Source organism: Macrobrachium rosenbergii, chromosome 14 (assembly GCF_040412425.1).
Source record: "Macrobrachium rosenbergii isolate ZJJX-2024 chromosome 14, ASM4041242v1, whole genome shotgun sequence".
Lineage (NCBI taxonomy): Eukaryota > Metazoa > Arthropoda > Malacostraca > Decapoda > Palaemonidae > Macrobrachium > Macrobrachium rosenbergii.
Window position 1 is genome coordinate 11,062,803 of NC_089754.1, and position 22,500 is coordinate 11,085,302.

The 22,500-nt window shown below is 34.2% G+C and overlaps 1 protein-coding gene across 10 annotated transcripts in view; it reads right to left on the reverse strand.

Annotated features, from left to right (window-relative positions):
• LOC136845717 (glutamate receptor ionotropic, NMDA 2B-like) overlaps nucleotides 1–22,500 on the reverse strand; it is a 1,021,158-nt gene that overhangs the window by 583,686 nt on the left and 414,972 nt on the right. For all 10 annotated transcript variants that reach the window (XM_067115918.1, XM_067115917.1, XM_067115915.1 and 7 more), the window contains exon 2: nucleotides 22,157–22,500. This exon is cut by the window's right edge and continues 116 nt beyond it. In XM_067115918.1, the coding sequence (XP_066972019.1) occupies nucleotides 22,157–22,500 (344 nt within the window). The remainder of the gene's footprint in view (nucleotides 1–22,156) is intronic.

Consider the following 22,500-nt stretch of genomic DNA (forward strand, 5'->3'; position numbering starts at 1 on the left):
ATCTGATTGTGGGGATACAAATGAGGCCTAAGGATTTTGGGCTTAGATTCAGAATGGGAAGACAGGGGAGTTAGAGTTTGGAGTTTATAAACCAATTTTTGACTGTGGCAAGATAAGAAGGATTAGAATTCATAAACACCACGTTTTGACAGTAGGAAAATGGGAGAACAGAAATTTGGACACAAACACTCTTTTGATAAGATCAAAGAATTTGTAGTTTATAAGCACTTATAAGATAAGTGGAAGACAGGAGAGTCAGAAAATTCAAAGACTATAAACAATCCTTTCACTATGGGAAGAGAGAAAAGTCAAAGATTTTGTAGTTTATAAACACTGTCTTTCGGCTGCTAAAATACAGGAGAGCGAAAAAGTAAGAGTTTACAAACTTAACTTTTAGAGTGTAGGAAAATAGGGGGTCATATAATTTGTAGCTTGTAAACACGTAATTTCCGTTGTGGGAAGACATGAGAGCTGAGTAGCTTTATGCTTACAGAGACAATCTTTTTATTACAGGATGACAAGTGAGTGAAAAAGTTTTCAGTTTTTAAGCTTTTGACTGCAGTATTACATGGGAGTCACAGATTTTGCCGTTTACTTACACAATCCTTCGACTGAAAGACGACAAAAGAGTTACAGAGAGTTTACAGTTAACAGACACAGTATACAATCCTCGTACTAGGGAAAGGCAGGACCAAAGTAAGTCTTTTTTTTATTCTATCAACATTTTTGACAATGGGAAGACACAGGAGCGATAGAATTTTAGATCTGTGAACTGACAAGAAAACCCAGGGGTATCACCCATGTTAATGTTTAGGAAACCATCCCTCTTATATGCAGCATAAAAACTTAACAATACAAAGTACCGACGTGGGTGAACACTCATGAAGGCTAAATTACTGCATCATAAGTGCCCCATTATAAAACAAGATATTACCCTCTATAACCTTTCTGTAAATCGAAAGACTACTATCAAAGCGAAAAAGAAGAAAGGCTCAAGTCTCTGTTTCTTGGTTAATTAAAACATTACTGGTGACATTTTTAAACAGGTCACGCAATGACAATTCACCGGTGACAACAAATCCACCTTTCAATGAAAAAAATTGTCTTAATTAACCCATTTAGTTCAAATGGAATGTCTTGTCGTGTTCAGTGATGACGCTTTTGTTAATTACACAGTTTTTTGCCCGGCGACATTCTGCTTAATTGTGCACTGATGTATAGTTTCAGAATCTGCAGGGAAAGTATATTCAGTTTACAATGATAATGTATATATATATATATATATATATATATATATATATATATATATATATATATATATATATATATATATATATATAAAATATATATAAATGGATGCAGAAAGAGAGAGAGAGGGAGAGATCACAAATATTAAGTAAAGGGTTGATTTCTCCTTTGTCAGAATAAGCTGTTTATCCAAAAGCCCAGACTCGAATCTTGGCCGGAACAGATGCACTCATCAGTTTCAAATCATCAGTTTAAATCCCCATATATATATATATATATATATATATATATATATATATATATATATATATACATATACATATATATATATATATATATATATATATATATATATATATATATATATTCTGGAGAGGCACTTTCTAGCCGCTTCCCAAATCCACATAGGCTGCAATTAATTATTTGATACTTAAATCTACTGATTAAATCAACAGAACCACTTTGGACTCTGACGGAAAGTCATCATACCACCAAGTTCAACCCGGAGGTTCTAATGCGGGGGCTCTACATGATGAAAGATGCAGCTAGCTTAAACCCCCATACATACATACATACACACTCGCGCGCGCGCATTCATTATTTTCTACAAGTGCTTGGAGATTTTTATTTAAATTTCATTACGTTTCGTCAGCTAGTTAAACAGAAAATTGCACCACAGCCAATGAGAAAAATCTCAGCTTTGAGTCCGCCAACGGTGGACCCATAGTCCTTATGCAAATGAGTTTACTTGTCTCTGTTTGTACACCTAACTCTTGAAAATGTCTCCACCTCCTTGTTTTTGGAGCAAGCCGTTCCAATTTACGGTTTTCCACGAATGTTAAAGCTCCCAGGTGACGCTTCGTCTTTCATTGCTCGCTTGTAGCGACTCAAAGCACGAGTGCTTTCAAGACTCTCAGCCTTTCAAATTGCGTTTATGCCTTGCAAAGTATCTAGCAGAGTTGGCCTTTGGCAATTGTGAAAATGTCTCTCAAAAGCTTTGGCATTATATCTTCACATACCAAAACATGGGATTTCTGGTTTATTATCACTGGTGAACGCGTGCATAAAGAAACGTAGGCGTGTTTATCCACACACTCACACACACACATATACATATATGTGTGTGTGTGTGTGTGTGTGTGTTTTACACATTTTTTCAATTATATACCTTTCCCCACCCTTTAGAAATGGCTGTAGTAAGTGGCCTAACCTAGTTATTTGGAATCATGCTACTGACTCAATAGCATCGTTAACATGCAATGACCGACCACATTTGAATAAACATCTTGCTTAATGCACAGTTCAAATCAATTTACTTCTGTGACTTTTCAGTTAACATGTCAAAGTCGTTTTTGTCCAAATGATATCGATCTAGTGTTCTTATATGGGTTAGCCTGAAGTTGATAACCACTGGACTGAAACACCTTTTTTACTGTCTTCATTTTATAACATTTTCCGAATATGTAGTGTGATAGTTTGCTTCCAGAAACTCTCTCCTCTAGAAATATACTTGCATAAGATATGCTCTCTCTCTCTCTCTCTCTCTCTCTCTCTCTCTCTCTCTCTCTCTCTCTCTCTATCTCTCTCTATATATATATGTATATATGTATATATATATATATATATATATATATATATATATATATATATATATATATATATATAAATGTATATATATATATATATATATATATATATATATATAAAAATATTTATATCTATATTATATATATATATATATATATATATATATATATATATATATATATATATATATATATATATATATATATATATATACATAAATATATATACGTATATACATATATATATATATATATATATATATATATATATATATATATATATATATATATAAACAGGCAGGTATATGGCTGTGGGATTCATAGTAGCTATTAGGGGGCACCAAGGAAAAGACATACATATATCTAACGACAGTTTATTCTTGCCGACAGTATTTCGCAATGTCACACTGTATTATCAAGTTTGGAATTTACAAAATAACTTAAAACTTATAAAAAATGTAAAAAAAAAAAAAATTAAAAATTCTACAAAAAAAGAAACGGACATGATCTACCTAAACTGAACTAAAAAGAAACTAAAACATCTAAAAAAACAGCTGAATGGAGGTTGCCGGGGTGTTTAAGGAGGGGGCGGTAGTTTGAATCAAGATGGACTCTAACACAGTTAGTTCACCTGATAAGTAACTACCATCTTCTCGTTAAACACCTACACAACCTCTATCCATTATTCAACGCGTAAGTGATAGTTTGTTTATATTTTGGTCTGCACCAAAACCTTTACTTACCTTTTTTTGGTGGGGTTGTGTTAGTTTCGTTTTAGCTCATTTTAGGTAGGTCATGTCCGTGTCTTTTTGGTGACATTTTATTTTTTTTTTCCTTTCATTTTTATAAGCTTTAAGTTACTATGTAAATTGCAGTCTTGATTATGCAATGTGACATTGCGTAAATGCCATTCCTGGATTCCCTTAACTGTTTACCTTTCTCATAGATTTTATAATGAAAAATGTGGTCTGATATGGATGATAAGGTTTGGATTGGAGTAGCAATGTAAACTTGACTGACTTAATCAGAAAAATCCCCACAAAATTTCCATCCTTGCGTAAAAGAATGTAATGCCTTGAGAGATGGATTACATAATACAACTAAAAAAAAGTAATGAGGACGGAGTAAGTACGGAGGGATAAAATAACGCCAGACGGAGAAAGGATTAAGAACGTTGAATATTTCAAATACATATAGAAATAGCTGGAATTTAGTTACAGACTAAATAAAACAAATCGATTAATGAGCAGGCTACATAAGATTTGGAAATCAAAGAGACTGAAACTGAATATGAAAGCAATATGCATAAAACTAGTTTAATCTGTATTCCTGTAAATACACGAATAATCATACGGCAATGAAACTACATCTGAAACGTTTTGTCCATTTGAGAATAAGGGAAATTATGAAGATGAGCTAATGATGAAACGGAGACGAAGAAGGCTTGGCCATGTCCTTTGTACAACCCCTGAAGGAACAGTACGTGATAGTGTCAGCTGGGCTCCAGAGCTTCTTGGATAAGATCTATAAAAAGGAAGGGTGGAGATGAGTGGAGATTTGCAGAGGAGAAAGCACAGAAAAGACAAGAATGGCGGAATTTCACAGAAGCCGTTTGCCTTCACGTGGCACTGGAGGTAGTGATGATGACTGTGGCTCGGGGCTAGGGTTTTCGCCACTTTCAAGAGAAGTTTTGTTTCTACAAAAATTCAGTCGCAATTTTAGCATCTGCAAAGGACTGGTCTATATATTAATCCCCTAATATACTCCCTAGAACTTAAAAGTATTCTGCCGCAAGTATAATTGGTTTCATTAAGTGTCAATTGTAATCATCTATTCGATGGACTAGTTTTTAGATAGTTATTCAACAGTATGACAAAGTACAATTCTTGTATTTCAGTACTTCTGAATTTATGAACAAGTGTTACGATGAATAAACTATTAGCTCAGGGTCAAAAAACTATATCTTTTGGAAAATCTTAAAACTTCAAATCTTTATTTACGATTTGAAGTGTTTTTCCTATTCTACTGAAGGAAAACCACAATAATCCTTTGAAGTATACTCCATGAAACCTCATTCTTAATTTTACTTGAGCAATTTAAACCAGGCAATTTAGATTTTTACCACATAACTCCTTGACATTCATGCGTGCAAAAGCATGTACTTGAATTAATGCTTTCGGGAAGTCTGATATCCCCTGGAGAGCTAAGTCTGATAAACGATGCTATTAGTTAAACCCTCGGAGTATTTGTAGACGAATAAAGGGTGAGTCTCGCGATTTATAATAGAATTTTTCATGGTCTGATGATAAATTCTAGAACAGCGATTTTTCTTTAAGGAAAATGGGGTGCTTTGATACACTGCCGACTGCAGTAGTGATTATTCAGAAGAATCTAATATTTGTGAAAATGTTCTGTCGTGAATTTCTCGGCTAAGGATGTAAAGTATTACATAAATCTTTTCTCATTCTTTGTATACGAATCTGCGAGGTTGTAGGATAAAAAAGATTAAACAAACATTTTCTCATGCTTCGCAAATCTGTGAGTTGTTTCATAAGTCTAATTTCCACGAAAACAAAATAGAATTTCTTTTCAATTTTAAAGCGAATTTTCTTAATGATGCGAGTTGCAGCAAATAGTTGCCCATTTAGATTACGTATTTCAGAACAGAATAGTGATAACAAAATTACTGGAACCTTTATTCTTATCAAAGCATTTGCTAACAGAAGGATGGGTAATCTTAAATCTTCGTAATACTAAGTAAATCTCTATATAGCACTAACAACCTAATAATGTCAAAAGTAAATACGAAATGCATATTCACATAAGTAAAAAACTGACTTATCAAAAAGTAAAACAAGATCTAAACAAAGATATTTATATATTTCATTAGTATTGCTAATAAAGATTCAAAATATTAATTCCTAGAAACAGAGGAAAATTTGTAATGTAAACTTTAAATTCGTATCAGTAACACAGCGCTCTATAACCTCTTATTTCATCGGGATTTTATTTTCTTTCACACGTACAACCAGACACAGACACGCCCACCCACACCCACACCCACACCACACACACACACCACAAGATGTCACACACACACATACATACACATATACATATACATATATATATATATATATATATATATATATATATATATATATATATATATATATATATATATATATTTAGTCTTTTTCAATCATAATTATATGGGCCAGAGTTTGTTGTGTTTCGGTTGGGAAGAGGCTGATGGAGGGCGAAACTTGACATGTTTATGACTTTTGACTTTCCTTAATAATAATAATAATAATAATAATAATAATAATAATAATAATAATAATAATAATAATAATAATAATAATAATAATAATAATTATATGGGCGGTCTGTTGTGTGGTAGGCTGTTTGACATGTTTATGACTTTTGACTTTGTTAATAATAATAATAATAATAATAATAATAATAATAATAATAATAATAATAAAAGGTGTCAAGGGTCGTACAATTAATCTCCCTCATATCTCTTTTAATTCCAAAAACCTATAAACAATTGCAACTAACCAACTGCCCACTGGTGGCAAGAAATTAAAACAAATACTAAGGTTCTCCAGGCAATTTTGAACGAAAAGACGCTATACCCTAATAACGAAATCAGTGCTTAGGCATAATATCGACATTAAGTCAGTTCTCGGACACGTAGTCATATCACTGGTATAAAAAACTCGGAAATATGAAAGCACTATAACTACTCCAGTATTTTGACTTGTGTTTTATCGCTCCGGACCAACTCTATTTTATGAAGCCTTTTCAGTGCCTTACGGAAATACTAACATATACCTAAGACAGAGCCCCATGTTTTCAGAATAATGTTCATCTAACCTATTTCATCACACAATTCTTGTAATCCCACATTACTGGGTGGAGTTACTGACTTGAGGGTCAGCCAGATAGACGAGTATTACACGCCATTCACTTCCAGGCCGTGGACTTTTCTGCATTCGTCTACGATAGCCAACTTCCTTGTGGGGGCTAGACCTGACATCGTCCTTGCCTACCTTGGTCACTCAGTCATAAAAGCCTTCAAATGGCAGAGAAACTATTAATTTCACACATAGAGATTAACTTTTCATTTAATTTTATGTCATACGCAATACTTCATAAGCGGCAAGATGAAATTTCAACCATTATAATTTTTCCACCAATTATGTCGCCAAACAAGTCTGGGAAAGAGTTTATGATTTAATGAAATGAATTCTTCATAATTAAAAAACACAGTCATTCAACTGTAAAATTCGTTTATATTTTACGCCCTGTTTAGAATTATTAACTCTAAACTGTGTTATACATTATGAAAATAATACACATCAGGTAATAACACAATTTCAAATGCTCTAGTAATCATGTAAAAAAAAAAGAAAGGATTTTTGATGGGGATTAAAGGTCAACTTGCAGCCTAGACGAAAAATGCCCGAGTCCACTCTACACAGGTTAACCTGTACCCTGGTCGATTCATACCTGAGAACAGTTTCTTAGCATGTCATTATCAGTTAAAAATTTGGCAGCTTATTAATCTTAACGGAAGTTATTTATAATCTAATACTTCCGAATTCCCTTGTTATTTGTACAACTATTAGGGCATATTGCCAAGTGGTAACTCTATAGGAGACACAATATGGGAAATTTTTTTAGAAATTCTCTCTCTCTCTCTCCCTCCCCTCTCTCTCTCTCTCTCTCTCTCTCTCTCTCTCTCTCTCTCTCTCCAGATTACGGTAGTTACCATTACACAAACACACATATATATACATATGTATATACTGTATATGTACATATTTATATATTTCACACGTATTTATATATATATATATATATATATATATATATATATATATATATATATATATATATATATATATATATATATATATATATATATATATATATATATATATATATATATATATATATATATATATATATATATATATATATATATATATATATATATATATATATATGTGGACACACACACACACACACATATATATATAGCTATACAATTAAATATATATATATATATATATATATATATATATATATACATATACATTTACATGCATAGATACACACATACACACACACACACACATATATATATATATATATATATATATATATATATATTTACATATAGATAGAGAGAGAGAGAGAGAGAGAGAGAGAGAGAGGAGATAGAGAGAGGAGAGAGAGAGAGAGAGAGAGAGAGAGAGAGAGAGAGAGAGAGAGAGAGAGAGAGAGAGAGAGAGACAATATCAGCAATGACCCATTTATCACTGCTAAGCAGTAATTTTTAAATTAAAAAAACCTAAACCAAAAGTACAAGGATAATCTAGGTTTAATGCAGTGAAGCTTCTTACAGGTGAACCTCAAGAGGCTTTTAAAATGAATGTTGAACTAGGTTCTGATGAGGACTACACAATAAGTGAGGATGAAACCTGAGATGCAAAATACAAAATCGCAAAAGATACATGTAGCAAAATGCCAGAGATATGAAGAGCGCAAAGTAAAATGTGATAACTACTTAGATCGAGATAGTGGACTTGAATGAAGATCAAGAAGAGATACGAGGGAATTTTTGGAGAGACAACTTGTTGATGTTGACAAAGCCATGCATTAAGGAAGTGACACTGGTCTGAGGAGACTCTGCAGAATTACTCGTGAAAAATCCATGAACAAAACGAATATGAGGAAAATAACTCTCACATGAGGGTTAGGCAAATGATAACATCAGAAGAAGAATAACAGAATATTTTCATGAGGTCATGAGTATGAGATGTGATGGGTAAATGCCAAATATACCAGAACCTCTAGAGTCTAGAAGACCTGAATGTGCTTATGAATAAATTCATTTTTTTCCTCGAAAGTGAACCCAAAGATAATGAGATGTAGGGAAGGAAAACACTGGAGTGTAATGGAATATCTGCCGAGCTGTTTTAACCGGAACTGAATTGACACCTCGCATAGTAACTAGACAGGTTTGGAGAATATGGAATGAGGAACAAAGCGCAATGATTGGGAATTAGAAGTCATAGCAAATGTGCCAAAGAAAGGTGACCTGAATGAATGTGGTAACTATTAGAGGAATTTCACTTACGTTGGTGACTATGAAAATATTCAGTATAATTATTCTCAATAAGCAGGAAATAGAAATTAATGAAGAATTATGGAATTTAGAAATCCTATAAAATGGTTTGTATTCATCACGATAATGAATTTGACAGCGTCTACATAAAAATTTTATCGAAGATATTGCGTCACTTCGGCATTCCTGTAAAATATGTAAATATAACTGAAATTATTCATGAACGAAGAAGCTACAAAGTTAACGTTGATTGGATCTCGTGAAATGAATTTGCAGTAAATCGGACGGTACTACTACAGGGGATTATCATTCCACTTCTGCTGTTGGTCCTTCTCAAACGTTTTGTACTGAAAACAAGAGATAGGAAATGGAAGAGAAGATTTAAATTGGAATAACATGACAGATTTAGACAGAAACTTGACAAACTTAGAAAATATAGATTATGCTGTTTTCATCAGCAAAACACAAGAAAATTTACAAAGCTTGCACAATAGAATGCATTATATTTCTGGAGAAATAAAAATAAATAACATTTAAGAAAAACATAGATTTTGAAGATAGAGTATGCACAAAGGTGTAAAATAATACTAATGTAGATGAGACAGTGATGATAGGGAGATAAAGATGGCTTGGATATGTCGTTCGCGCAACTCCTGGGAGGATAGTATGGGATAGTGTGACTCACACTATCACACTGTGAGAATCAAAGGAGTGGATTATCGAAACCTACTTGAACGAGGACTAAGAGAAAATCGGCTACAGAGGAGTGGAGGTTTGTGGAAGATAAAAAAAAAAAAAAACTTGTGGCAGAATTTCACAGATGCTATTTGCATTAGGCGGCACAATAGTGTGTGTGTGTGTGTATTTATTTATATATATATATATATATATATATATATATATATATATATATATATATATATATATATATATGTACATATATATATATGTGTGTGTGCGTGTATGTATATATATATATATATATATATATATATATATATATATATATATATATATATATATATATATATATATATATATATATATATATATATATATATATATATATATATATATATATATACATATACATATATATATATATAGAGAGAGAGAGAGAGAGAGAGAGAGAGAGAGAGAGAGAGAGAGAGAGAGAGAGTATATTTTGCGGTCACTCAATAAGAGAAATGCATTGCTTAGCTAATACTATAGTCTTCGGGTTTCTTGTGGTACAAACGATCTACAGCAAAGCAGCGCACTTCCTTCATTTAATTACCGTTTGAAGCAATTCTCCATCATGTCCAAAGAGTACATTCTGGCAATACATGTGTAGGTATGTTAACGTAATTCTATTATACCGGAAGTCTCCGGGGAAAACTTAGCTAAAGGGCAGCGTTAATATGATTCCCGACAAAGGGATAGCGCTCACCTGATTATCATTTCAGAAATGTCATGTAGACTGAACTACTCATAAAAGCGAACATTGTTTGTTACATTCGAATGTTATTCGTAAAAGCAAAAATGTTTACCTTCATGTGGGACTGATTATATAATTATCAGTTCAGCACCATAAAGTGGTAACAGTCGTTCGTTGCTGACCTGGAATTTCTACAGACTTTAGGAACAATTCAAAATATTCAAAGACTGTGGAGCTTCAGGCATTATTATACTTATTATTACTGTTGGGTGAGCTTTTATAAACTCAGCTCTCACACGGTGATGAAACAAAAATACACATAAACACTGGCACGAAAACCTACATTAACCAACACCATGTTTTCCTCTGTGAGACAGGCGGAAGGTAAGGATTATTTGTGGTAAAATTCCACTCATAAGCTAATGTCTACCCCTAACACAGGGTTGCATACATCCGGCTGCCGAATAACGGCCCATTTTGTAAATTTTGTAAAGCTGCAAAAGGACTGGCATGGGGACCATACCATCCTTTGGTGACTTGCATTCAAGATTTTGTGAAATAACAGACTTTTGCACATGGGTGTTGCTAGTTGATTAATTTCGTGGTATTTATTTACATTATGCATTGCCTTATTAATGATAGTTTATCAAGGATTTTTTAAAAGAAAATCTTCAGTATATCCATTAATTAATTTCAGGTATTTTGTCAGTTGCATTTCATGCGGAAGTGAAAAAAAAAAATCGTGAAACTGTGTTAAGAATATAAGATTTTTTAAGTGTGTACATAGATACTTTTCCCGTGTCCTGCATTTTTAGAGCTTTAAATAATAGGAAAATCCTTGAATTTGAGGGTGTTGAAAGGTTATGATAATAAGCTACTGAATATGCTACTCCTGAAATCATTAGGGATTTCGAAACTTTTTTTATAAGCTGTATGAGTAACTAATACACGAGATTGTGCCTGGGACGTTTCTTATTAATTAACTACAAACAATCGAACTGCACATAAACACCTTATTTAATGCACAAAGCAGCTATGTTTTTAATGCTGAGCTAACTAGACTATTATGACGAAAAATATTATAATTTCTTCCTCCATAATGGAAAAATAATGTGAGTACACAGCAATAAGGGGATGCAAAGATAACTGAAGACAAATTTAAGATTCCATGTTAATGTGGCCTGGAAGCCCGAAAGTTAACACACTTCTTTTCAAGTAAGCGCAGAGCAAATGGTAATAACAAACGTAGTTACCCTGGCCCCTATATACTGTAGACTTTGCTTATGGCGTTAACTAACCCTCCTAAAAAAAAGGGTAAAGAAGAGAAATGGGAGAAAAGAAAAGAAAAAAAAAACAGGATTATGAGCTACTGGAATAATGGCAGTGGCACTGTGACCCCGCTGAGTCATATATCAGAGAATTTCCGGCAAGATTAATTTAATTTTAGGGGGGCTGGTGAGACAAGTCGAGCCCCAAAAGAATACAAAACAGACACACAAGCAGAGAGACAGGGGATTTCTCTTATGAATGCGACATACGACACAAAAATAAGGTCTAGAATTGTCGTAATATTTTCAGCCATAATAGAAACGAACAGACACAGTTCAGTATGGATCATATTAAAAAAAAAAAATTACTGTCATAAAAAAATTAGCAATCAGAAAGACAGACGCTTCCGAAGACGGGTTATATGACAGAGCAAAAGCAACACTCGAACTGACTGGCAGGCAGCTAAACTAATTTTATAGACGGACTTGATGAGGCCGGAAAATGAGACTTAGAGGAAAAGCGTAATATCACCTGTTACGAAATAGCAGACATTAAGAAGGGCAAACTTATTATATGGACGGGCCACATGACAATAAAGTAAGATGTATCCTAAATTTGTTATCTTGTATCATAAAATAAATAGACAGCCTAACAGGCGACCGGACTTATTTCATGGGCGAGTCACACGAGAGAAAAATAAGATTTCGAAAAGACGCGTCATCCTTTGTCACAAAAATTCGCAGGGCCCAGTGACAGCGACAGAACGTTCCTTTGGAAACTTTATGAATTCTTACGGTCTCACAAGGATCAGGGAAGATGCTCGGGCACGTCGAGAAAAAAAATAAAATGTAAACAATAAAAGAGGATAGCCAGTTAGTGTCAATACTGAAAAAGTTTCTTCTCTCATTACTGATTTTACTTGAAAGTCAAATCATCCTGGAATAGTTTGAAGATCTACGCTACTGGGATGGGCAGATGCATATGTAAAACCCACATGAATATATACAGCCTACTATAAATACGAAATTTATATATATATATATATATATATATATATATATATATATATATATATATATATATATATATATATATATATATATATATATATATATATATATATATATATATATACAGTGAGCAAAAGCATGTATGTGACACAAATGCGTATGGATTTAATAAAGGAACAGAGAAATACAACTCTCTAAAATAAATCCTTTGTAGAAAATTAACTTACAAAATTATTTGGAAGAAACTCAGTATAGAAGTAAATGCTACCAAAACACAGAACATTAAGCGCTTGCTCGGTCCTCTCATGACACTAGGAAGTGGTAAGGAGGCAATATTATGGCGCCTATACCTTCTGTTGAGAGAGAGAGAGAGAGAGAGAGAGAGAGAGAGAGAGAGAGAGAGAGAGAGAGAGAGAGAGAGAGACTTGAATAAGACCTCGTCCTTGAGCCCTGTAACAGCGCTTCGTGGATTACGGTGCTTTTATTAAATCTTTATTACGTTCCAGAACCAGGTTTCTGTAAGGGCGGAAATAGCACAACGCCAGGCTCTTGGCGATGCAGTGCCAGACTACACTGACATTAAAAATGAAAGGGGAGAGAGAGAGAGAGAGAGAGAGAGAGAGAGAGAGAGAGAGAGAGAGAGAGAGAGAGAGAGAGAGAGAGAGAGAGAGAGTTCTATCTCCACTGTATGCAATATTGTGTGGCCCTTAAGCGACAGCGTTTGCAATATAAAGGCAGCATGGAATACGCTTCGGTGACTGATGTGTGTAGGATTATCCCTTTCCATATCATTATGATGATTCATACCAACATCAATATTGCTGTTGCTGTTGCTGATGCCGGTGCTGATAATGATAAGAAGGGATCCTAACGCTACCTGTGTATTCAGAATTGCTGCAGGAGGAGCATTAGTTTATATACATATATACTCATATATATATACACTATATATATATATATATATATATATATATATATATATATATATATATATATATATGATGATATATAAATGTATATACATATATATTTATATATAAAGATGTCTGGATATATATATATATATATATATATATATATATATATATATATATATACATATATATATATATATATATATATATATATATATATATATATATATATATATATATATATATGATATATAAATATATACATATATATTTATATATAAAGATATATATATATATATATATATATATATATATATATATATATATATATATATATATATATATATATATATATATATATATATATACGACAGTTCCTCTTGGATCCGGAGATTTCCATTGTGGTATATTAAAACTCAGTAAACGGATTATTTACTTTTCAACGCAGGGAATATTAACAAATCTTAATAGCATACTCATATCCCTCTCCATCACGTCGAAAAGGAAACAAAGAGAGTGAGAGAGAGAAAGAGAGAGAGAGAGAGAGAGAGGAATATCCAAAATAAAATTAGTACTGAAGAAGGCCACGGTGACATTAGTTACCAAAGTGGCTGAGTCCAGAGTGATGCGATGCTCTTATCTTACTGACAGTCCCTCGCTGTAAGGAAAGTAATGGCTTTCCTCTTCGTGTAAAGATTCCTTACTTCGTGAGTCAGCAAGGAATGGGATCTAAGCGGCCCGAGAGAATGACGGGCCTTCCACAGAGGAGAGTGAAAGGAATGGGAAAGGTACACAAAGTAGGACATGCAAAGTGAAGTGGAGTATTAAGGACAACGGTGAGTACGAGGTCACATACTTGTAGGTAAACCGAAATTTAGCAACTGTGTCCAGCAGTTCTTGTCGTTAAAAATAGTAGGTATGATTTTACCTGTACATTGTTTTAGTTCCACGATAACTTTTTGCATTGCAACTCGAAACGGATACGTCATAACTGGTTCTCATATAACAAAACTTGAACAAGATACTCCCAACAAAAAAAAAAAAACATACATATACATAGAAACTACCCTAAGTCGGGCCTAACTTTAACTGACATAATCGCACGCAGTGTAACATTACAAAAACACTAAGTAGCTTCATGAAATAGCTTTGTGTCACCTAACAGTTTTTATTATGCGAAACACTGCAAAATCTGTTGTAAAACTGTTGAGTATACAGCAAGTCTTGTTCCTGAAAATAACTGATAAACATTTTTCACATAAGAAGAAAGCAACACTTCAAACTTTAGATACAAGTTATCTGACATTAAAACATTACGTACCTCATCATGAAAGTTCCCAATGTTTCAATTCTACTCATTCAATGAATTATATGTGTCTGTGTGTTAGAAGTTGTGTTGGCCCAATTCATATCCCTGAAAAATCTTACAGGCTTATTTTGCTATTTTCCAGTCTAATAAAGTAGTGGAAATCCGAATCATGTATCATAAATATTCATATATGTTTTCATAAAGAAAATTTTGGTTTGGGATTGACATTGCTCTTTTTTTTTTTACGAAGGCTTCCTTTTTCAGAGCAGGACTACCACAGTCACATACGAGTCGATCGATTGCCTTAAATAGTTCTGCATGATTTATTTGTTCTAAAAGGACCTAAATTATTTTTTCACAAAAATTCATTTATCTTACAGAGTCCTATGAATACTTCCACACCTCCAATTCATAAAAGCTTTTCGTAAAATTTCGAAATGAGAATGTGTCAGAAAAGGATTCCAGACGTAATTGAATCTCGCCACGTGTATTCTCTCTATTGCAAAGTAGAGGCAACCTTGGGTGCTCCCTATTCCTAAATCAATTAATCATCGAACGTTGAAGGGTGACACTTCTCTAAGTGCTCGCACGTTTAAAAACATTAAATGAATCATACTTGGCTCTTTAATGAGCATCATTCGACAACCTCACTCTCTCTCTCTCTCTCTTAAACGTTTACTGAAATATTGCATAACAGTTATTCATACAATCTTCAAATGTTGTTAATACGCATCATACATATGGAAGCTATTTTGATAGTTGTCCTACTGACAGATGTAGGTATGCACATCGTCTTGATCAATTACTCAGGTTCACTTGAATGCTTAAACTCGTTCATCATCTCCACCTCAAATTCATCAGCTTCTTACCTGTTAATTGTGATAACCTTCCCTTTTGTAGAAACCATTTACAGAATTCCCATCTTAAAACTCAATTCACATATTTTATCAGTTTCTGCTACTTTCCGAAGATATTACCAATTAACCTTATGATCAACAACCGTCGGTCATGCAACCTTAAAATCACTAATCTATATCTACCACCCTTCAAAATTTTCAAATGGTTCACACCACGTAATTAATTACCTTACGTGTTATGACTATTGTGTCTCTATTTCTTTATTTTCCTCAGGCCCTCCACGTATTCTTTTTATTCCTTTTTTAATTCAGCTGGTTCAAAGATATGAAGCCACAAATGTTGCTTTACTACATTTACTACAAAAACCGTGAGCCAAACACAGCTCTATCACGTGCACTCTCTGTCTCTCTCTCTCTTTCCTAGTTTCACACTTTACGTTATGAAAAAAGTCCTTATTCTACATCAACATTAGCTGCTAAGTTAACATAAAAATTCTACTAGACATCGTTTCTTCACGTCTAACCGCAAGCAGGCAGATCAATGGATCTCTCTCTCTCTCTCTCTCTCTCTCTCTCTCTCTCTCTCTATATATATATATATATATATATATATATATATATATATATATATATATATATATATATATATATATATATATATATATATATATATATATATATATATATATATATATATATATATATATATATATATATATATATATATATATATATATATATATATATATATGCACCTAAGCAATAAAAATAATTAACAAGGTACCACTTTGCTGGTGTTAGCCTTTAAAGGTCATTAACGTTCATCATATTGAGTTTTTCCTCTGCTTCCCCTATCATTAATAATTTGGACGTCGTCCCCGAAGCTCGCCACCATCATTAATATCATTTCGAATCTCTTCCACATCGAAGCGTCTGAAGAAATGACTTTTGATCATTAATCCTGTTTTGTCTGATTGTCTGCCTCGCCTTAAATCCGCGCATCTGCTTTACGTGGTATAATAATAACGAATGTCAGAAGTAACGTGTTACTACGCTACTTGTTTTTCGGATCCTACAAACAATTATCCTTGGATGTGGAGTTTGATCGGTATCCTTCGTGAGGACATGGGAATGAAGGATGCGACCTCATCAGAAAAATCAACGCTTGGGAGTTTTCATGGGACGTTAGGACAGTGGTATAAGCGGCAATGTACCAGTATGAAGCCCTGTTCCCAATCAATTTATTGAATTTGGATATAGGAGTTCCTTACCATTTTAGTAAGAATATATATGATAAACCGAATGTGGATGTACGAGGAGACAAAAACCAGACAGACAAACAAGGGGAGGAAAAACAATTAATTCTGAATTAAAGAAATCAAGCTGTTTTTTACAGAATTTGCAAATGCATCACGGGAAGAAAATAACATATTGCTTTCACTTTGCGTGGAGCAAAAAGTCTTCACAAAAAACCATTAAAATTCATTTGTTATTTTCGGCTCGCATAACCTTCTCTCTCTCTCTCTCTCTCTCTCTCTCTCTCTCTCTCTCTCTCTCTCTCTCTCTCACACATACACACACATACACACACATACACACACAAACGAACACAAATGGTTTTTCCTATGAAAAGTGTTTATACTGACTTTGTCTGTCTCTTTTCATTGTCTTACGTCGTGAAAAGATGTTTATACTGACCCATTATTGCTTGGATTCGCAAGCACTGTATTTCTGATGATCAGACAAAAGTTAAATGAGCCGTGGCCCAGCGGGGTTCTTTATCACAATGAAAACGCAACATTTTTTCCTTTTAGTTTGGCAGCATACAAGCAACCGCTCGCTGTAAACTGGATTTCAGATTTTTTCTATGAATTCAATCAATTTTATACAGATAATATATTCATAGTTTTGCCGAAGGGGAGCTAAAGGAAAAGACTCATTTTTCTCCCCTTTCTTTTTTGACTCAAGAATTTTTTCATGGTCTTTTATATAGGTCTATTATTTTCTTTCCATCCAGAATTCTATTAACTGATTTCTGTTCTGTATATATAAACCAACGGTTTGAGGTTTCCTTGTGTATTGCCTGTATATTCAATTATTATACCTGCTTGACTTTAAGCGGGAAAGACTGTTGCAGATGCAAAGTTACGTTGTTTTTCTTCCGTTTGTTTTGCCGTGAATGAGACAAAATAAGAGAAAAAGGATTGCTCTGCAAAAGCATTTATAACTCTATTTTCCTAATGAGACCTTTGTTTGAAAAGAATATTAACACTAAATAAAGAATTTTCTGTCAAATATTGTCCAGATAATGTTAAGAAAACCAACGATGACTGCGGGATCACTGGCACTGTAATCTTATGCGGCCATGAACATCTGAAAACATGCATGGACTTATAATCTATGTGATTCTTCTAGTTGTATGAACAGAAACATTTGGACTCTTGATTTTCGCTTATATTAAATAAGCTATCCGAGTTAATTACTTGATGGGAAGAATTAATATATCCATAAAAATTCTATAACTTTGGATGTAAAGAGTTACTATGATACTGGAAAATAAGGCACTTTTAATTCTTTGAAGACTATAACTACCTAGCGAATGGGAGTCAAGAGATTTTGCATCAATTATCTTGACTACAAGATTAAATATAAATCAGATATATTGGCAATAGACTGATCTAGGTTTGGCAGCTGCTATAAGAAACATGTCTTGTTGGCAAAAGGTCAGCTCCGGCAATAAAACCCATGATCTCCGGTGAACCGCTCTGTGAAATTTTTCAAAGGTTATGAGCAGTATCTGTATCACCAAAGTAATCATCAATTAGGCCATGAAGTTAAGTTATCTGTTTTTACCAAGCTTAATCTAACAGACTGAAATCTTAGAGAAACAATAAAGGCCCAAAGAATGATGTTCCGCATACTTTGGTCTTTATGATTGTAATTTTTATTGTTAAAGCCTACTTAATATCATAATCCCAAAATTTATGTGCACATGGACGTAAGGTATTTAGCAAAATGACATTCATAAATACTCATATCTAGATGACAGATTTCCAGAAATATTTAAGTAAGATTATTTAGTGTTGAACGATTCAGTCTTCTTCAATCGCATAAATCGGAAATATCTGTTGTCATGTCTGGAAAACGCATATTTGCACATTATTGTGATGTCATGGACTGCCGATAATAAACAATAGATACTAGATAATGAGGAGGATAATTTGACTGATATACTAGAAACTCAATAAGGTCTGAATATACTGGTGAATAAATTCGCAGGTCTTTCAAGGGAAATCACTAATAAAGAAAATTAGGGGATCACGTGACTGCAAATGTGATTTTAATCATTACACGAACTTTTATTTGCCAATTCTGCAGAAAACAAAAAGGAGAAATAAAGTCTGATGACTGGGAATTCATCAGCAAAATTAGCACAGTAAGGTGAATGAACTGGCTGAACGTGATAAATAAAGAGTCATTGCACTTACGTAGATTGTGAAAAAATCGTCAGTATGCTCGTCCTCAATGGAAAAATAACTGATAAATTGCACAGAGATGAACAATTAAGTGTTAGTGAAGACTGGAGTAGTTCAGACCTGATATTTGTAATAAGACGTTGTTCAGCAGCTGATAGAATTAAGAAATCCCCTTTGGTGGATTTTGTTGATTTTGAAAAGTACTGACAGTCCACAAAAATTAATGAGGGCCTTTCATCATTATGGTATTCCAGTTAAATGTGAAGAGCTGATAAAAATTATCCATGGAGGAAGCAAACGCAAAGTTATGCAGATGGAATCTTGTCTGGTTAATTTGCTGTTAGCAAATTAATCAATCGTGCAGACTGAATAACATTTGCAAATCAAACCAATTGATATTCAATATCAAAGACAATATATGAATACAGTGCGACCTATATTGCTACAAGGATAAGAATCATGGTCTGACAATGAATTACTACTACTCTACTCCTCTACTGCTCTCGGGCCTCTTGGTGGTCCCCCCGTTGAGAGCTGTATCTCCCCAGTTATTCTCAGGATCCTCCATTCCCAATTCTCTTAGATCTCTGAACACATTATCTTTCCATCTCATCCTCGGTCTCCCCACCAGTCTTCTCCCTTCCACTGATCCTTCCATAACCACTTCAGGCATTCTGCCCTCTTCCGTTGTAACCACATGTCCAGCCGGACGTATCCTCTGCGATCTTACATAGCCGGTTATTAGCTGTTGTCTGGTTAACTTTCTCATTTCATTGTTGTTTCGTCTTCTCCAAACACTTTCATCTGTATTGTAAATGGGACCCGTTATTCTACGCAAAATGTTATTTTCAAAAACCAGTAGTCTCTGTTCTTCACGATTAGTCAGTGTCCAGGTCTCGCAACCATATAGTACTACTAGACTGATAATGGTGTTGTAAATTCCTTATTTGGTAGACCTTGTCATGTTTCTGCTCAGACAATCAATAATTTTCTGAAAGATTTTGTCGACTAGAGAATAAAGCTTTACGAAGAATGTTAGGAGTAAGATGGCATGATAGTTAGAAATGGTACCTTAAGGTAACTTACGAAGCTCTGTATATATATATATATATATATATATATATATATATATATATATATATATATATATATATATATATATATATGAGACAATGATTAAAGGGTGATGCAGATGGCTTGGACATGTACTTGTGAGCCACTGTGGACACTAGGGGAGTTACAAGACCCAGACCTACTTGGATGAGAACTGAGACAGGAAACTGGAGACGACTGGAGATTTGAGGTTGTGAAAGTACAGAAAAGACATGGATGGCAGAATTCTGTGGAAGCTCTTTGCGTTACACGACAGAGGTTTCCATGATGATGATGCTCGCAAGGACATGGCAGAATAAAAAAATAATGTGTCAAGAATTCTGTACAAAGGGCATCTTGTGAGAACATCACAAAATAATGCAGTTGGTTTGACTCTCTTATTTTATACCATAAACCACAAATAACTACTTATGTCTAAAGAATGTAAACACATTGCAAAATAAAACAAGTAAAAAATGCGCCGAAGTTTCTTCAGCACAATCGAGTTTTCTATACAGCGTATAATGCTTTATGAAATTTTCAGCCACGATCCATGAAACTTCCAGCCGCGGCCCATGAAACTTTCAGCCACAGCCTAGTGGTGGCCTGTGTTGTTGGCACCTATAGCAGTGCCAGACGCACGATCATAGCTAAGAATTAACCTTAAATAACATTTTTAAAAACTACTGAGGCTAGAGGGCTGCAATTTGGTAAGTTTGATGATTGGAAGGTGGATGATCGACATAAAAATTTGCAGCCCTCTAACCTCAGTGGTTTCTAAGATCTAAGGGCGGACAGAAAAAGTGCGGACGGACAGACAAAGCCATCTCAATAGTTTTCTTGTACAGAAAACTAAAACAATAATGTCCAGAATTTAACATAACAGACACCTGGGGAGAAGAAGGTCTATCTCGTAAACCACAATTAACTGTTGTAATGTCTAAAGAATGCAAGAACATAGAGGAATGAAAGAAAAGACGTCAATGATTCTGCATTAAACGAATCTTGTGACAGAACCTAAAAATTTAATACCTAAGGCTAGATTAACTTATTTAGTCATACGAACCACGAAAAAGTGTAATCACTTCTAAAAAACGGCTAGCACTTTGTGGAATCAAAAGAGATGCTAAGGGTTTGCATAAAAGATATGATATGAATGTAGCATCAAGAAGTAAGACCCTTGATTTGACTTCTTAAAACAGCAGTTATTAATAGCCCCCTCAACTTATTTTTGCTTCCCAAGAGCCCCTGTACAAGAACCAAAGCGATCTTTAACATCAGAATGAAAAATGGGTAACTCATTTCCTTTCCATTATCTTTAGATTGTCTCACATAAGAACCGTTAGTTTTTCATGATTCTTAAGAAGGTTGCAATAAATATATTACGATCGCTTATTAATCTAAAAAAAAAAGAAGGACAAGTTTGGGAAGACGCACGAAAATTAAATTAAACAAGCTACTACTGACAAAATTTGAATTCCCCCCCCCCTCAACCACCAATAACAAAGTGCATGCAAAATAATCTTTCCCTAAAAAAATCATATCGCACAAGAGAGGTGGTCCACTGATGTATTTAAAGCAACGATGTAGGCAGTCTCCACTTTTGTCAGTATATAACCTACCATGTCCTGCAAACATATTCAAAATACATTTATATCGAGAGAGAGAGAGAGAGAGAGAGAGAGAGAGAGAGAGAGAGAGAGAGAGAAACAATAACGGAGGACTCAAGACCTGCATAGGCGGGCAGACACTGAGTCACGATAGCTGTAACGAAAAAGACACCGAGACCAAAACCAAGGTTATGTATGTAAATCGAGAAAACATGCGATCACTCACTTGTAGGGGATGGGTTGAGGGCCATTTGCTCTTGGATGAACTGGTCGTATCCGAATTTGTACATCATTAGACGATTGCCGAAGTGTTTGGCTCCGTTACGGATTTTTAGTTGGTAATAACGCAGACGGAGGTTGGTTACAGGCATGATGATCCCAACGTTGATGGTGTTGTCCGGGACCTCTTCCTTCTGCTGGTTCTTCTTCTGCTCAGCCTCCTGCTGCAACTGTTTGTGACGGTCCCTGAAGAACGTTTTCCCTTCCACTAGCGATCTCGAAGGCCAGCAGGCAAAGAGCAGGAGCACTGCTAGCAGGAGGGGCATGGCCACCCCGTACCTGCTGCTCCGG